The sequence below is a fragment of the Atractosteus spatula genome, chromosome 2 (assembly GCF_055471065.1).
Source record: "Atractosteus spatula isolate fAtrSpa1 chromosome 2, fAtrSpa1.hap1, whole genome shotgun sequence".
Lineage (NCBI taxonomy): Eukaryota > Metazoa > Chordata > Actinopteri > Semionotiformes > Lepisosteidae > Atractosteus > Atractosteus spatula.
The window spans coordinates 7,973,300-7,989,384 of NC_142707.1; the positions used below are offsets into that span (position 1 = coordinate 7,973,300).

General features: G+C 39.3%; 1 protein-coding gene across 1 annotated transcript; it reads right to left on the bottom strand.

Moving 5' to 3' along the window:
- Nucleotides 1-280: 280 nt before the first annotated feature.
- ash2l (ash2 like, histone lysine methyltransferase complex subunit) lies at nucleotides 281-15,942 on the bottom strand. Its single transcript, XM_088908602.1, has 17 exons — nucleotides 15,787-15,942; nucleotides 14,492-14,558; nucleotides 13,738-13,883; nucleotides 12,625-12,713; nucleotides 11,815-11,909; nucleotides 11,088-11,183; nucleotides 10,792-10,887; nucleotides 9,639-9,714; nucleotides 8,665-8,682; nucleotides 6,211-6,304; nucleotides 5,622-5,839; nucleotides 4,816-4,983; nucleotides 4,132-4,325; nucleotides 3,697-3,789; nucleotides 3,163-3,261; nucleotides 2,231-2,290; nucleotides 281-1,921 (listed from the first exon to the last, which is right to left on the bottom strand). The coding sequence occupies exons 1-17, from the start codon at nucleotides 15,843-15,845 to the stop codon at nucleotides 1,814-1,816; spliced, it is 1,776 nt and encodes a 591-aa protein (XP_088764728.1). The 5' UTR covers nucleotides 15,846-15,942; the 3' UTR covers nucleotides 281-1,813.
- Between the last annotated feature and the right edge of the window lie 143 nt (nucleotides 15,943-16,085).

The window sequence follows — 16,085 nt, forward strand, 5'->3', positions numbered from 1 at the left end:
TCTTTAACGAGCATAACTAGTAGTACCATGGTACTTTAAATCAGGAAACCACATCCTTATTATAGCTTAATTCTAATGCCATACGTACTGACTTAGATTTTCCATATTGTACAAACTAATAATTTTCTAGTATTCAAGCAACCAAATCTTCAATACTAATGATCAATGCTGATATGTTTTTATGACGTCTTTAACAAAATGTCAGCTGTGATATGGCAGAAATTACCAGTGACCCACAAAATACGAGTAGCAGTGCTCCAAAAAGATACAAACTATCCACTTTTAGATTTTTTAACATTTTTCTTTTATTTAAAACCAATTTCCATATAAAACAATAATTAAAAAAAACATTTAACCTGCTATAAACCTGCTTTTACACCTAACATGATGGATACAATAATAGGGAAGCTAGTAATTACATACACACTCAGCCCACAACAGGCAACCGTAGCAGAAGCAAAAACGTAAGAGACTTCTTAATATGATGGCACTGGACCGAAACACTTTAAAGAGGTGCGATTTTCAAGCCTGACTCTCCCTCTGCTCTAGAAGTAAACGAGTATGCAAGTTTTGATCGAAGAGGTAAACCCGGGATAATAATTTTACATGTAAAACTCCACAGCAGAACAAAAACGTACTTCTTCTCAAAACTTTCTTGGACTTTCTACGTCCAAGAAAGCTTACTTTAGCCAATCATATACGTCAAAGGAACTCGGGAATTAGAATTAAAACATTTCTGCTTCTGTGCATACAGTATTTTATATGAGTGCAAATCAGAGCAAAAAATAAGTCTGCTCTTTTTTTACTTTTATTTCCACTGGGGATTTCTTTTTACGTTAATCTCGGATTACTTATTGTTATTGAAATCCCGAAAAGAATGTGATCCCGTTTAGTTACACCCAGCTCATTGATGCATGTGGCGAACCAGGATATCAACCATTCAAAATTTACTGCATCCTGCAAATAATTAAGGTTTAGGATGTCAAGGAAAATTATATTTACCTCCTGTAAATGTCCGGGGAAACCCAGAAATATTGAAAACTTGTCTAGGTATCCTGTAGGTCTGCAAGTGGACTATAAAATAGTGTTAAGCTTTACTTGCTGAAATTTTGGATGGAGTGTTTTAGAAAGACAGGCTTGGGAATCAAAAACTCAAGGTTAGAAATTTAAACATGACATACCAACCTCCCACTTCCTTTAAAATTAGCAAGAAATCTGCAACACAGGGATTATTGATGAAAACCAATATAAGGCCAGCACTGAACATTCTCCTTGCATACGATGAAGGTTTTACCTTGGATTTGAAGAAGGCTAGTCATGTACAGAAGGCATTTGGAACTTTTTAATACTGGCTGACTGTAAACTCTCTCCAATCTGCAGACCTCCAAGAGTATAATTTGATAATAAATCCTAGATACATATTATCTGTTCCTCTGAAACTGCGGAACTGAATTCAGGCTCAATCAGACTGAGGTCTTAACACAGAACCTGATCTGCCCATAGCAGGAAAGGTATGGAAGATTGGTTGAATTGAAGAAAAAAAAAGACGGAAGGGTTCCGGTTCATACATCTTCCCCTGTGGCCCCTCTTCTTTCCCCTAGCAGACCATATCCATCGTTAACAGCAGGCTAACTTCTCTTAGAAATGTCCATGCTTCAAAATGAATAAAACTGAAAATTCAGATGTGTCCGTCACATTGCAAAACCACGATGAAACTGGCCCCTCATTCACGGTTCTCGGACCTGCCGGAAAGGCTGAGAACTCTTGTTTGGCATCTGCTATCCTTGGGATTTCCCCCATCCTCCCGCAGAACTTAGGACTCCCAAGGGGGGCTGCGCCGGCCGTCCACCTCAGTCTCCACGTGATACAGCATATCCGCAAGAGTGTGCTCAATCACAGCCCCCCAGCCCATGTCACTCATCTGAGGCAATAAAATACAACAGGTTAGTCCAAGACTTCAGCAGCTATCCACAGCCGTTTCAAGATCTTCAGCCCTTCAATCCGTGCTCAGTCTTTAACTGAATATGTTGTCTGAAAGCCTAGACTGATTCCTAAACATAACGGGCTATTCAACAACACAATTTAAGCTCATTTTCTTAAGATGGTTAAAATCTTGATCACGAAATGCTACAATATGCATTTTTTGGGTTGCACGATTTTTGATCGGAAGCAAAGCTAATTGGTTATCTTTGACTTTTGCTGAAAGTTTAATTAGCAATCCAACACTCACCGGCTGATACTTGACATCCTTTGGAGGGAATTTGAAATGTGGTCCGAAATTTACAGACACCTAGCAGTAAAAAAAAGGCATTAAAAATCTGCAAGGACATAGACCATCCCAGAAAGCATCAATTTTGACAAATTAATTGAAAAATAATTTAATAAAGCTCTGTGAAGTAAAGAAAGTGTTCCCAATACTATTTGCTAAGACTTGGAATTTGCCAAATAAATGACAATGTGCTTCCTATAAAAAATGGTCTGAAGCTGACTAGTATCACTCAATGCAGAACACTGCAGGTTTCCCTCCCAGAACGCTGTTTCCAATATCAGTCTGAAAACATCACATTTGTCAGACTGCAAGGGATTTTACAACACGACTGCCACAAAACTGATCAGGAATTAAGCATATCATTCCTGATCATTTACATCCGTACATGCTGTGAGATGGTTTTTAGCAATAATGTAATGTGTAGTACCCAAATTTTTATAGCCTATTGTATAGTTATTAAGTGCACACTGCAGACGGAAAATGTACAAAATAGGCAGAGATGCGATTAATTCAGACTGTCATAATCTGTTGTAATTTGAAACATCATTCATTGTTGTTTAGCACTCAAACTATTTTAATAGATCTGTGCCTGTTTTAAGTAATGTCTCTTGGCGTTGAACATTTTAGAGAAGAAAAAGTAAAGTGGCAAGTAAACCACTATTAACGTCAAGCCCCAATTTCAGCATCTCCGATGTTCTAGCACAGTCTTTCTTGGACTAACAATAACAAATGTGACATATTGAAACACACAGCTCCCAGATTCTAGTAACTTAACATTGGAGGTTTACTGCTTTGGTAATCATTGGAGATCAGAGCTTCTCAAGTTCATTTTGCAGAAACCTCCCCTTGCCCCAGATGCCATTCTGTTCTTTCAGACTGCCTGGAGAACTTACTGTGCAGCTTCTGTAGAGGGAGATTGCTGGAAAGTACATTCCTTCAAAGAGGTTTTCATAGGCAACTCCTTGGTTGACTCCATTCCTATAAAATATCATCTGCAGAAGATAAAATTGAACTTCACTAATTTTATCATAGTTTTGCTCCAAGACGTTTTCATTAACTAAAAACCTAAAATCAGTATCCTTAATCAATTATGAACACATAAGAAAAGGATTATTGGCTTGCTACAGTCTGGTTTCATCTTGGGTCATAAGCACAGTTCCAAACGAGAGGTCTTTCTGGCCATGTAGATCGTTCGGTAGTTAGTAGTTCCAAGAATGGAATCCAAGAATCCCATCCAGTTGTTTTTTGAAAGAAGCCAGGGTATCAATTTCAACATGGCTGGGTCCCTTGTCCCACACTCTCATATTCCTTTGGTTAAAGAAATGCCTTCCGTTTTTGGCTTTAAATGCTCTTCCACTAGGTTATAAACCATGCTCCTGGTGTCCTATGAATAGTTATCCCAAACAGCTGTGGTCAGTGGCACTTACTTTGCTGCTACTCGTCGGCTTGAGGCTCTTTTCTGCTTTATCTACATAGTCCTTCTCCTCAAAATATAGGTAGCTTTTGAATTTAATCAGTGCCTGCAGGAATACAAGTAATTAAAACACGGGTTAAAACATTTCAAACCTTATAGACTGATGAATTTAAGAAGTCAAGCTTGTAGTGCCAACATGTGCTCATTTTGTGAATGTTAATATAAAGCTCCTTTAAAAAACTCTAGGAAGTGTAGAAAATTGACAGTTTCTTTTATTTATCCACAGATTTGTATCAGCTTGGAAACAAAATGACAAAATGCTTTGACACAACAGCTTCATTTCTCCAGAGCCAACCTCTTGAGTTGAAGCAGGGGTTCTAGCGAAGTCAATGCCTACTTCTATCTGTGCTGGACACTAAGTGGGAGAGTCTGTCCAAGCTCACCCTACCTTGTCTTTGTATGTGTCTGGTAGTGCCTTTGCAGTCTCGGTGTTGTCCGGAAGCTCGATGAAAAAGCCCAGGACGTCTCCTTGGCCGTAGCCTTCGGAGTAATGCTTCCCAATGGACTGGTGAAAGCGGGTCCCTTTCTTACTGCGCCAGGAGTAGCTGAACTTGTCGTAACCCAGAGGAGCCTGGAGGTTACCTGGGCATTTAAAGAAAAATGCATCTCATTACACAGTGCGAGATTCAGGTGTATAAAACACTGTGGTATCAGTTCACTGAAAAAAGGGCTTTCCAGACCTGGTGGAATCTAACTGATCCATAACACGTCTTTATGACAACTTTATTCTTCTTTCTTCAGGCTGCTCCTGTCCTTTTATTCAAATGCTTGATTGTCATTTTCAGAGCGATTTTGTGATTTAAAACTCAGTGGTGCCAAGTTGAAATCAAGACTTGTATCAACTCTATTTGAGAGAGACTGTTGAGAATCTAAAACTGATCCTTCCTGCAAAAGAGCCTCTCCTCCTTGTGTATCGTTATTTCTGCCCAATGTCAAACTTGAATAAATGTAAGCGGAAACTGAATTAACCTCGACCATCCCAATCTGAAATATCATAAGTAAAGCAGTCCCCTGAGTTCTCTGTAGACGGCGGCTTTTAGCAGCGCAGTTGCGAGAGGCATGGATACCACACCTAAAGGCTGTGACCAGCCCAGCCGTGAGGCAGTCTCCGGGGGCATGTCATCAATGGAGATCTCGAAATACCAGGAGCCCTTCCTCACGCCATGGGACGCCCGCACCATGGAGTACCCCTTCTCTCCAGTCACCGTCAAGCGGTCGTCCGAGATCTTTAGCTGAGGAGCTAGACAAAACAAGCTCGTAAGGTTACCGTTGCACAGTGCCCTGACTCACACAGCAATGTTCTTTTTCTTTGCAACTTTTTTTTTATGCATAAGTCTTAGCAATTGTCCTTCCAAAAAAAAAAAAGAGCTTTGGAATAAGTCAAAGGATGTTTTTCCTGTATAGGATTTTGAAGCTTTTAGGTCTGATGTAAAATTTCCCCTCTCTCAGGTTAATCACAAAAGACAATTTTCTTTTCAATATCTCTGTCATCTCAAGCCATGTTTTAACCTTCAGAATTTGATAGCTGTAATCTGGATACAAGATCAACCATTACTGCAGAATAAAAGTTATTAGTCTCAGAGAGAAGGGGGTAGGGCCATGTGTGAGAGCAGAAGACCAAAATTACCACTACAGTTAGCTCTTTTGCCTTCAAATGCTCTGCACATAATCAGTCACAAACAATACGATATAAACAAAGGAGAATATTAAAATAACCATAAACAAACTTCAAATTGTTCAGCTTCAAAACTACGAAAAGAAAGTTTTGGATACAGCACAAAACACGATCCACAGGTGCGAGGCAGCAGCCGTGCGCGGCCTGCAGACAGGAGAGGTGCGCTGTGCACATGCTGTCCGCGTCTCTCTCGGGGCGCGCACCTCGGTCATGCAGGGCGAGCAACACGCGCTCGTACAGGCAGGCGCGGTACAGGTCTCCCGGGATGGGCTTCCCCGCCCAGCAGTCCAGCTCCAGTTTCTCGGGGTCGGGGGCGTGGGGGTCGGGCTCAGCCAGGATGTAGCGGTACCCGTCCTTGTTGAAGGGGTGCTCCAGGGGATACCCATGGGGTGGGAGCCGCTGAGCCGAAAACAAATGATCACTGAGGAAAGGTGGGAAAATAAAAAAACCGTTACCCATCACAGCCTGTAAAAAAATCGCAGGGCTGACAATTTCGTGATGTAACTAGCTAGCACATGCCGTGCATGATCCAAAAGCAAAATACGGCACTCTTGCTTTAACTACATCATCACCATCTACTGCAAAAGACCCAGAGTGTAATATGCAGTGATGTGAATGGAGAGTTCAATATATTTTTGCATGTTTTAGCCTTGTTTTCTTCCACTTTGTCTCAATACACCAAAAACACAGGCAATCTCCAGCCCCTTCTTGATTGTTTTCTGAAAACCTAAAACACTTCTCTAGATCGGACCCCAAGTGATGGGATGGGCGGGGGCAAGCACCCCTCCTTACCTGCGTGTTCTCTTGGCAGTGCCAGCTGTTCCACCCTCCTGCTGCTTGCGTTTGGCTCCTCTTCCTTTCCCTGTGCCTCCTGGAGCTAATCCACCTTTCAGACAAGCACAGTGACAATGCTACACTGCCCTACAGGCCTCCACTGCAGAGAGCACTTAGCATCCTTCCCAAGATGGGACCAGCTCATTGGCTCCAAGGTGCCACTGTGCTGATGCAACTCCAATAAAAACAAACTGCGTACTAATATTTCCAATTACTGCCTCATTTTTTGTTTTTAGATGCTATTAGACACGAGAGATTGTCAGTTTGCAAAAGGTAGCAGTGTACAGAAGTGGTTAGAAGTTTGGATTTGTAACTGGAAGGTTACGGGTTCCAATTCTTGTACCATTGAGTAGGTACAGAAATTTTAACTGCACTGTATGCAGCATAGATAGTTGCAAGTCATCCTGGTTATGGATTCTTTGTAAACATTATGTTGCCCTTGACAAGGGTATCTGCTAAGCAAATTTTTAAAAGTTTGTAAAGTGCCCTTTTGAAAAGGATGCTGAATGAGAGGTCTATTTCTAAATTATCAATATTTGCAGCTCATGGTACCCAAAACAACTTTTTATAGCTAAATGCAAGAAGCATTTCAGCATTTGCTGAAATCATTAACTGACTATTGTATTGTGCTAAGCAGTTCTGGATTTTTCACAGAATTTCAACATTAAAAACTTCTCTCAAGCAGATTATATTATGGATCTACATACAGCTAATGTGCTGCAAACAAAGGTAGTGCAGATGTATTGGGTGCCATGTGACTGCTTATTCATATTAGCAAACACGAATCAGAAAACAAAAAATCACAACAGAAGAAATTCTGCACATACACAAAGGGTTTCAGAAAAGCAAATAAAATTGCCTTGATAGTCTTTAATTTATTCTTAAAGTTCTGGAGAAAACTAGACAATGCTAAACCAAAAATGAATCAATATGATCAAATGTAGTGTAGATTTGCCAAACCCAGTGTGTTGGGATATTGTGCAATCACTGGGGAAACAACAACATGCAATATTCTCTGGTTACAGCCAAAGGCAATGGAGGTGCTGCACTTCGCATAAATCTGGATGCAGCAGGGAGCCAATGGAGAAAATTAATTACCCTTTCAGAACATTGCAAACTTTAAATCAATCAAAAACTCTAATATAAAAATTAAATACTATTGCACCTAATATGTTACATGTTAAGTCAGTTATCTAAAGATATTTTCATATCTGTATTCATTGTATTGTTTTTAAGGCTTTGAAGAGAGAAAGAGAACCCGAAACCCCACCCAAATATGTGGTTACCATCCTGAAACCAGACTAGACCATACTGTAGAGAAGTATTATCAAAGGAACTGCAAAAAGTAGAAATGGGCCCCAAGCTGAAGAGTCATAAACAATTCACTTACAGTGCAGGATCTCCCCTAAAGCATGGGAACATGGACTAGAAGCCAGGCTATGTCACTAGCTGACTAAGGTCAAGACCTGGTATGACTTGTGGGTCAGAAAAAGAACATCTATGTATAATTCGGTACCAACTTCCACCAGAGTGTACTGCACTTTCCACATGTACCGTGCAATGCCATGGCACAACAGCTGTATCTGGAGCAATTTGCAACATCAAAACAGCAATCAAAGCTGCAATCAGAAAAAAAGCCTCTCTCAATAGCAACAGAGATTTGGTGTGGCAGGGGTTCTGCATATTCTTTTCCATATTTTGTCAACCTTTAAATTTTATCTCCATCAGAAGCAAGCAAACAGTCCTCAGGGAAACTAATGAGAAACACGTTTATGTGCTGTGTTTGCAAATCAGATCACAGCAAGTCTATTTAAGTGGGTTCTGATATGACCTTCTGCTGTGCATATCCTTTCAATGCTCCCCTATACTGAAATTATATTCTACATTAATTGAACCACAGTTAAGTGATTAAATTTGGCTGCATCCAGCTTGCATCATCTACCTCTTTAAAGTAAGTGTCCTTATGTAACCTTGATGGAAGCACATAAAATAACATTAGCCTGACAAATCACCTCAGATAACACTTGCACTGCGACGATGATCTGTGAGATCTGCTATACAACTATTTTCTATACCTCCAGAGGCAAACAAATAAAAGTAAAAAAACAAAGAATAATAATTTCTGAAAAGTGCCATGTCAGAAATAATGTCCAGCTGAGACAGTATCATTATCATCAGCACTGCAGAAAATAAGATTAATTTTGTATTGATTTCATGTTGGGGAAAAGCACAAACATAGCGACTGAAAAGGGAAGAACTACTGGGACTTTGAATGCTAACAAAGACACTTGTTCTGATATTAGCAAGAAATTAGGAGGTCAAGGAATGCCCAGCTCAGAAAAAGCAAGCAAAAGGGTAAATTACGAAAACAGGGATTGCTTAAATCCATCTGCTATAATACCAAATATTCACCTGAAAAAGATGGTCCACCTGGAATACAATATATATATGGTTTAGGGTTGCACGTCACAATACCAAGATTTAAAAAACAATACAGTAAAGACTCAGTTTAATGGACTTTGATTTACAAAACAAAATCTGATAAGGGAATGTTGTCTGAATAATCATCATTCATCAATCATCAATCCCCATTGTAAAAAATATAGACCAAATATATTTATAATTCAGAAATATCAATGGTGCCAGTATATACATTTCTTATGATGGGTGTTGTTTGAGTTTCGTATGCTTTTGCAGATTTATTCAGTATATTTACGATACATGAAATAAAGAGCTTTTATAAAAAAAGTGACAAGAAAAATTTACATTGTGTTGACTGAAATTGTTTAAAAAAATAAGTCAGAAGATCCAGATAGCATATACATAGTATTTTGTGCCTCATATTATATTGTTTTTGGGCTTGAAAACCATCATTTTTTATTTAATATGCATTCAGCAATAAGAGACACCTCTTTCCCCAAATTAGTCCATTAAACTGTGGTTTTACGGTATATTACTTACAATTATGTACATTTTCAAATAAAGAAATATCAGGCTTCTGCTAGACAAAAGTACAAAATAATATCATGTGATTGCTGTCTGGTCTCAATTACCATATGTCCAAACATATTCTGTACTAGCCTTTTATACTGGTTAAAAAATTGCAGCTAAAACAGCTAAAATCATTTTACTGGGCATAAAACTGAATTTTCAAAGCTTGGGAAGAGACTAATGTAAACAAATGCAATGTGAAGATAGACCCTTGCAACATCACAGCGAGTTAGCTGGTAAAGGCAAAGACGCAAAATGCTCTTCTGATCACTGATTTATGCAGAAATAAAACTGTTCATTGTAACTTGCACATCATAAAAAAGTGCTTAATGATTTTATCACAATCCCTAAAATAAGACAATTCATACAAAAACGTTACTCAAAAACCCACTGACCATTCAGTCCTCCCCCGCTTGTTACAGAAGTAGTTTGTTTTTGGTTGTCATAGGATGGTCCAATGTTTCCAAGATCCTGCAGAAAGTGCCCATAATAAAGAATTCAGGAGAATACATCCAACTATATACCAGTCATTTAAAAGATACTTGCATTGATGATTTCAAAAGTTGTCTTTGTCAAGTCTAATTTCTCGTGCATGAAGTGGGATTGCTACTGGAAGAAATGAAAGGAGCTCCCACAAAAGACAGCACCTCAGACAAACTGTACCATGGAACTATGCACTGGGGATACCACAGATGAACTAGAACGACAACAAAGCAACCAGACTGAAGACTTGAATTGAATTAACAGACTTCAGAATATGGGTGCCATTTTTAGCACTCACATCACTGTACCATGATCCTTGCCGGAGTGCAAGTTTGAACAGTCGCTGAGAAAAAATCATGAACGTTTGGTTTTGATGATACTGAAGAGGTTGTGGAATCTGTACTGCCCTGGCTACATGGCCACAGCTTCACTCAAGAATTGTTTGGTGCAGGAAACCAAAACCACGTGGCAAAGTGTTACAATGCACATTGCTATGTGTCAGTCTTGTAAAGCTGTCCATTCAAACATCCCTCAGAAAATAATAATAGGATGTGACTATGTGAAAAACTCTATACATTGAAATATAGATGGCTACATGGACACACAATTCTCACTATATTCAGCATAACTGCACAACATGTATATATTGCACACACCATGGACACATAACAGCTCTACTCACATTGAGTTTTATTCCATTTCAAAAATGTAACCTCAATTTTGTGTTTTTGTGAATTTTTGTGATTTCTGTGATTCTTGTGATTTTTGTGAGCTCGCAGAAAAAGACACGTCATTGCCAGCAACTACTGCTGCAAGCCGTATTGTTGTGCATTTGATAAATAAACTTTGATTTGATATTTGATTTGATTTGATATCACACGCTATAGTGTTATGTGCCAGAATTCTGCAGTTTCAAAGTATAGAGCAGAAGATTTTTTATAACGCCAAAGCACTTCAGCCAATTAAAACATAGTGCATCTTCAGGGAAAGCAGGAAGTTATCAAAAACTATTGCATTTCATTTGGAGTTAAAAAAATAATGAATGAAACATTTAAAATACACTACCTGGTCAAGCAACCCAAACTTTGGGTAGTCCTCTTCAGGATCCTTGCTCCCAGGATCAGGATGTTCTTTAACCAGAAAAACATCTCTTTCTTTACTCTGAAGTAAAGAGAAATAATCTCAATTAAAATGATCCCAATCAGCCTTATTTCCCTCCATTTTCTATTTGCCACACAGATCAGATTGTCTAGATCCCCCCCCCGAAAATGGCTGGCGAGCGCATGATGTTAACTTGTTTTGTATTCAGCACTACACAATAAAACAAGAAAGTTGATTGGGATTAGTACTTATTAACTTACCATGGTCTTCACAATATTATTTGGCCATGTCAATTTGCCAGGTCTCTGCCTCGTGGTCATACATTCCCAGTACTTATCAATAAAAGGAATTATATCCTATAGTGGACAATAAAATAGAACTCAATTAGCGTACATTAACACTCCTAAAAAGAGTTTAATTTCTTAAAGAGGCGATAGGGAAGGGAGAAGCGCAACACCAGTTTCATCCCTTTGCATATCTGATGTAAGCCAGCTTTGAGAAATCTTTAAAACATGCTGAAACAGTTTGAAAATACACAAATAAGTGAAAACTTACTTGTGAGCGAAGAGAATCACTCACAACACTTAAAGAAGCGCGTCCAAAAAGGAACGTGCTTAATAACTGGAAAACTCCTTACAGTAACCAGTTGTGACAATCAGTCCATGTCTTCCATAACCCAATTCACTGAGTGTTCACCAATAGACCATACAAGCGCATGTAATCCTCAAGCAGGAATATCCAATCCTGCTTCTTTAGAGCTAAAGGGTACTCTAATCTTTTTTCAATCCAAGATTATTGTTACTCAATTGTACTTTTTTCGTTGGCACAACAGGGCAATCTTTAGCACTGACTGAAAACTTGAAGGAAAGTGGGGAGTGGGGCTCTCTGGGATTCTCTAAGATGTTAACACACTGGGACACGAAAGAGGCAGAAGCTGTCTGATGTCAACAGTACACATTCAGTTTCACTCTGGCTTCATGAACTCACCTTGTCTTTCGAGAACATGGTCTTCGGATGCTCATCCTGGGTCCGTGATCGCCACGTCAAATTGGCCAGAGCAGTAAGGCACATCTCTTTTAGATCTATGGACCACAAATGAGTTATTAACCAATCACAATCACTTTAACATCATAAAAACACAATACAGGGAGCAAAAGAAAGCATCAGCTTTTGTGGATAAGGTTAGCATGATCTAGAAAGGTAATCACACCTATGGAACAGTGCATTAACACAATTTAGATGTGGTATTCCCTTGCAGGTTTGTTGGTGCTGCAACTGTCATATTCCGATGTGTAGGGAGATAATTCCTTTAAATTTTAGCAGATTTTCACACTATTGCACATATGTGAAAGGACTGGACGATTTTGAAACCAGGGCAGTTGTGCAATATTTTTTTAATCTGAACCCCGTCTGCAAGATTCCTTACCCTTCCTTTCAACTTGTTCTAAATTTAAACTAATAACCGTGCTTGGAAAAACATTCAATACCTCCATGAACATTTACAAAGATGTACCCAAATTCAAAGAGGAAACATCATTGCTCATAAGTCATTGCATCTTAGAGAATACTGCATTTCCTGTACAGCTGACAAAATCAAAAGCACTTTTTACAGCAAGGACTATGCAATTTCACAACACACACAACACACCACCTCATAGGCCCTTTTTTACCACTTCTTGCAAACATATCTAAATGAGCATATTATTCTTCGGCAGATATGAAAACGTAAAAAAAACTGGTTTATCCCAGCACTTCAGAATCTACATTAAAGATATTTTAAATGCCTAGATAACTTACTGGCTTGTTTCCTCAGAAAGTAGGTATTCCCACTGTGATGGCAGACATTGCAGTGGAACACATAGTTGGTCATGAATGGGAGGCAGGTCCTACAAGAAAGAACACACAGGGTTTTTTTTCTGAAGCACCGCCATAAAACAAGACCAAGAAGCGCACACAACAACAGGAGTTCTAAATTCCTTTTCATTAAAAAAAAACACACTACAGATGTCATAGACAAAACATGACCAGCTGTCATCACACACAGCTCCTCTGCTGGGAACAAGAAGAATCATTACACTGGCAATGAACAGTTACAGGGAAAATCCAAAAAACCAAAACCAGGGTGGAAGCCATGCTCATAAACTGGTCCATAGTTGCATATCAATATAATTATGTAGCCTGCTGACTCTACAGTTTATGTTGAAAAGATAAAAGACTCAGCCTTTCAGCTAAGACTAAATGACCAAAGTCAGCCCATCTCACTATAACACACACATCTAAAAATAATACTATTGAGGTTTATACATACAGTTATAAAGCAGGGGTTCCAACTGCTTTTCTGGACAGAGTTCACACAGCAGGTTTTACAAATAACCATTCAATATTCAAATTTCTCAAAGTTGGAAATAAATTAACTATTTATATACTCACTTAAACGGGTGACCCTCTTGATCTAAAGACATGGATAATAGTCCCCAAATCTGACCACAGAGCATCAATCCAGCAGGATTTAGAGGTCAATCAAGAAATACGTTAGGGTCAAAGTATTATTATCCTTCAGCCCTAATGAATCAGAATTCTCTTAATGCAACAGATATTGCTTGGGATAGTCATAACTAACTTACAAGTGTGCCCAAGCTTTAGAAAGAGGCCTATTAGACAAAGTGCACTGGGGGTTTGTCATGGTGAACAATTGTAAGAATGTCTGAAAGGTTTGGGTGATCTCATCCCCTTTTTTGTTAATGTTGAAAGCTGAACCAAGTTAAAAGCAAATAAACTGATGAATCGGCAGCTGGGTATTCCAATGCTGAAGATGATGGTGGTGATGATGATGATGATCATGAGTATTCAGTACCGCTGAACATGCCCTAATGTGCTATCATCACCAGGAAATAGAAAACCCTCACATACGCAGTGTCAATGCCAAAGGTGTCGGCTGTGAACCACTTCATACAGAGAGCACACTGCAGCTCCACCTCCCCTAGCTGCCTCCCGTTCTCCTCGTCCACAGAGCCCGCCTGAGCCTCCAGGGGCTCCGAGCCTTCTCCCGCAGCTTCCTGAACAAGGCAGAAAAACAGCAAGGTCACCTTCCTGCAACACAGTGGACACTAGCACCTGTGGACCTCAAACCCCACAGAGAAAGCAGAGCTACGGTCTAACTTTGTTCTGTATGGACTGTGTTAGCCAATTTTTAAAGAATTCACCTTATGCTTTGAAAACTGGTATGAAGCACAGCTTTACACTGGCCCTGTATCCTCCATATCAAATCAAAACCTCTACACCCTGAAACACCACATCTGATCAGAAAACGAGACCTTGGACTGCCCCATTTTATAAAGTTAAAATAAAATCTCTGGACTTATCTCACAAATTACTGTCATTTTTTGTAAAATAAAACTGCCAGTTTTAAAATGACTTTTGAATTAAATGCTTATTGTATTTTTTTATCTTAGTCATCTGAGCAATTTACTTTAAGAGCCTGGAAAGTTGAGAGATTTTAAAATGGTCAACTGCTGCTGCCCGTGTCTGGCATAGTGTTCTTGGACACTGCAGCTACCCCCTTCACAACAAACCCTGAAGCGACTTTTTTCAAACACAACCTTCAAAAAGTAACTTCATATGGACAAGCAATGCCATGCAACAGATTTCAACTGTATAAAAATACCATTGCTTCTTTTCCATTGGTGGATTCTGTGTCCATTGCTGTTCCCAAGTCTCCAAATGAAGCATCGCTGTAAGAAAAAAAGTTGAAGTTATCACAGTGTACTCCACCAGAAAGCGGCCTAGGATAGCTCTGTTGAGAAATGAAAGTCTCTAACTCTACACTCTAAATAAAAATATTAAGACTAAAATTACATGTTAACAGCTGTGAGTATCGTTGGAACGAGCCTGCTGTTTAAGTGTACTGATTGTACAAACTACCTGACATGGGGGAAAAGGTTTTAAAAGGTTTTCAGGTCTCCAAGAACCTCTGAAGGCCTCTAGACTGCTGGTTGCAAATCCCAGAAACAGTTTTATTAAGAAGCAGAACCTTTACAAGGCTGAATCCTTTGTTTGGGTCTTGAAGAGCGTTTGTTTTTATTATTTACTGTTCATACAACACGCTACAATAAGACAGCGCCATAGAATAATGCAATACTTCTAACAGCCTTTTCTGTTAAGGGATCATTGGACAACTAATATCTTAACCCGAGCCTGATTGGTTCTGCACGGGGGCTTCCGCTTCTTTGGCGCTTTCCTTGCACTAAAAAGGCGACACTATATTTGAAATGAAAACAAAGCTTATTATTAACCCTTGCTTATCTTTTATCATTTACTGACAGAGATATCCGTTTACTACCACCCTCCGCGTAAAAAAGACCCCACAGAAAAAGTCCCACAGATGTTACCCAGCACAATGGTACACCTCTCAGGGTAGATTTAATACGGTGCAGTCACAGTTTCACACGCAACGCGTCAATATCAGCACTTCGTGGGGAAAGAAAAATGTTTTATCTCCTAGCCTCGCATCGATTGCTTCTCGTGTTGGATTTCACGTTCTACACAAGATTCGTCACAATGTCCATTTAGTTGATTGAAATTGAAGTTTCCCTGGTGTTTGCATGCTGTCATGTTAACAGTCCAATGGACATCTTCTTGACATGAAGACATTGATCCCATTTTGTCAAGATGCATGATGAAAAGAAACAGAAGAACACAATCTATTACTTACACAAATCGCCAATGACGGAAAGCTCACTGCATTTAACACTTTGCTTGAGAATAAAACTCGTTGCTCGGATTATTTTCATTCAAACACAGCAACTAACTAGCATGGATATTTTAGCGATTTCTGAATCCCAAAGTCGATAGTCGAGTCGCTGTAAATCATGTGTACCCGCCACCCCCATAAGATCTCTACTAGGATGATACATGTTTAAGCCAACAACGTTATTATCCTTCGCATGCAGAAAAGCTCACCCTTCTGCAACCTCTGATCCCGCAGCAGGCACACCAACCGCCTCTCCTTCGGTCGCCATTTTCAAAACACCGACTTTCTCCCACGAGAGTACGCCACTCAAATCTCGCGATTGTTAAAAAGATTGTTGAGGCTTTTTCAGAAGTACAAAACATATTTCTTCGCATATTGCCACATTTTATGTTCACATTTGAAAATCGCAGCTTTGGTAGTGGAAACCGGCAAAGAAACCAAAAGAGCAGCGCACGTTTGCATTATGTAATAAAGCAGTTTCATATTCGTGATTTTTAAAAATGAATAG

What these genes read in the sequence shown, in the direction of transcription:
- ash2l (XM_088908602.1), bottom strand. Translation starts at nt 15,845, where the DNA reads ATGGCGACCGAAGGAGAGGCGGTTGGTGTGCCTGCTGCGGGATCAGAG. An exon ending in CTTTCTGAGGAAACAAGCCA is followed by an intron (nt 11,910 to 12,624) that starts GTAAGTTATCTA and finishes TGTGGTCCATAG; the next exon opens with ATCTAAAAGAGATGTGCCTT. An exon ending in ACTGCCAAGAGAACACGCAG is followed by an intron (nt 5,840 to 6,210) that starts GTAAGGAGGGGT and finishes ACCTTTCCTCAG; the next exon opens with TGATCATTTGTTTTCGGCTC.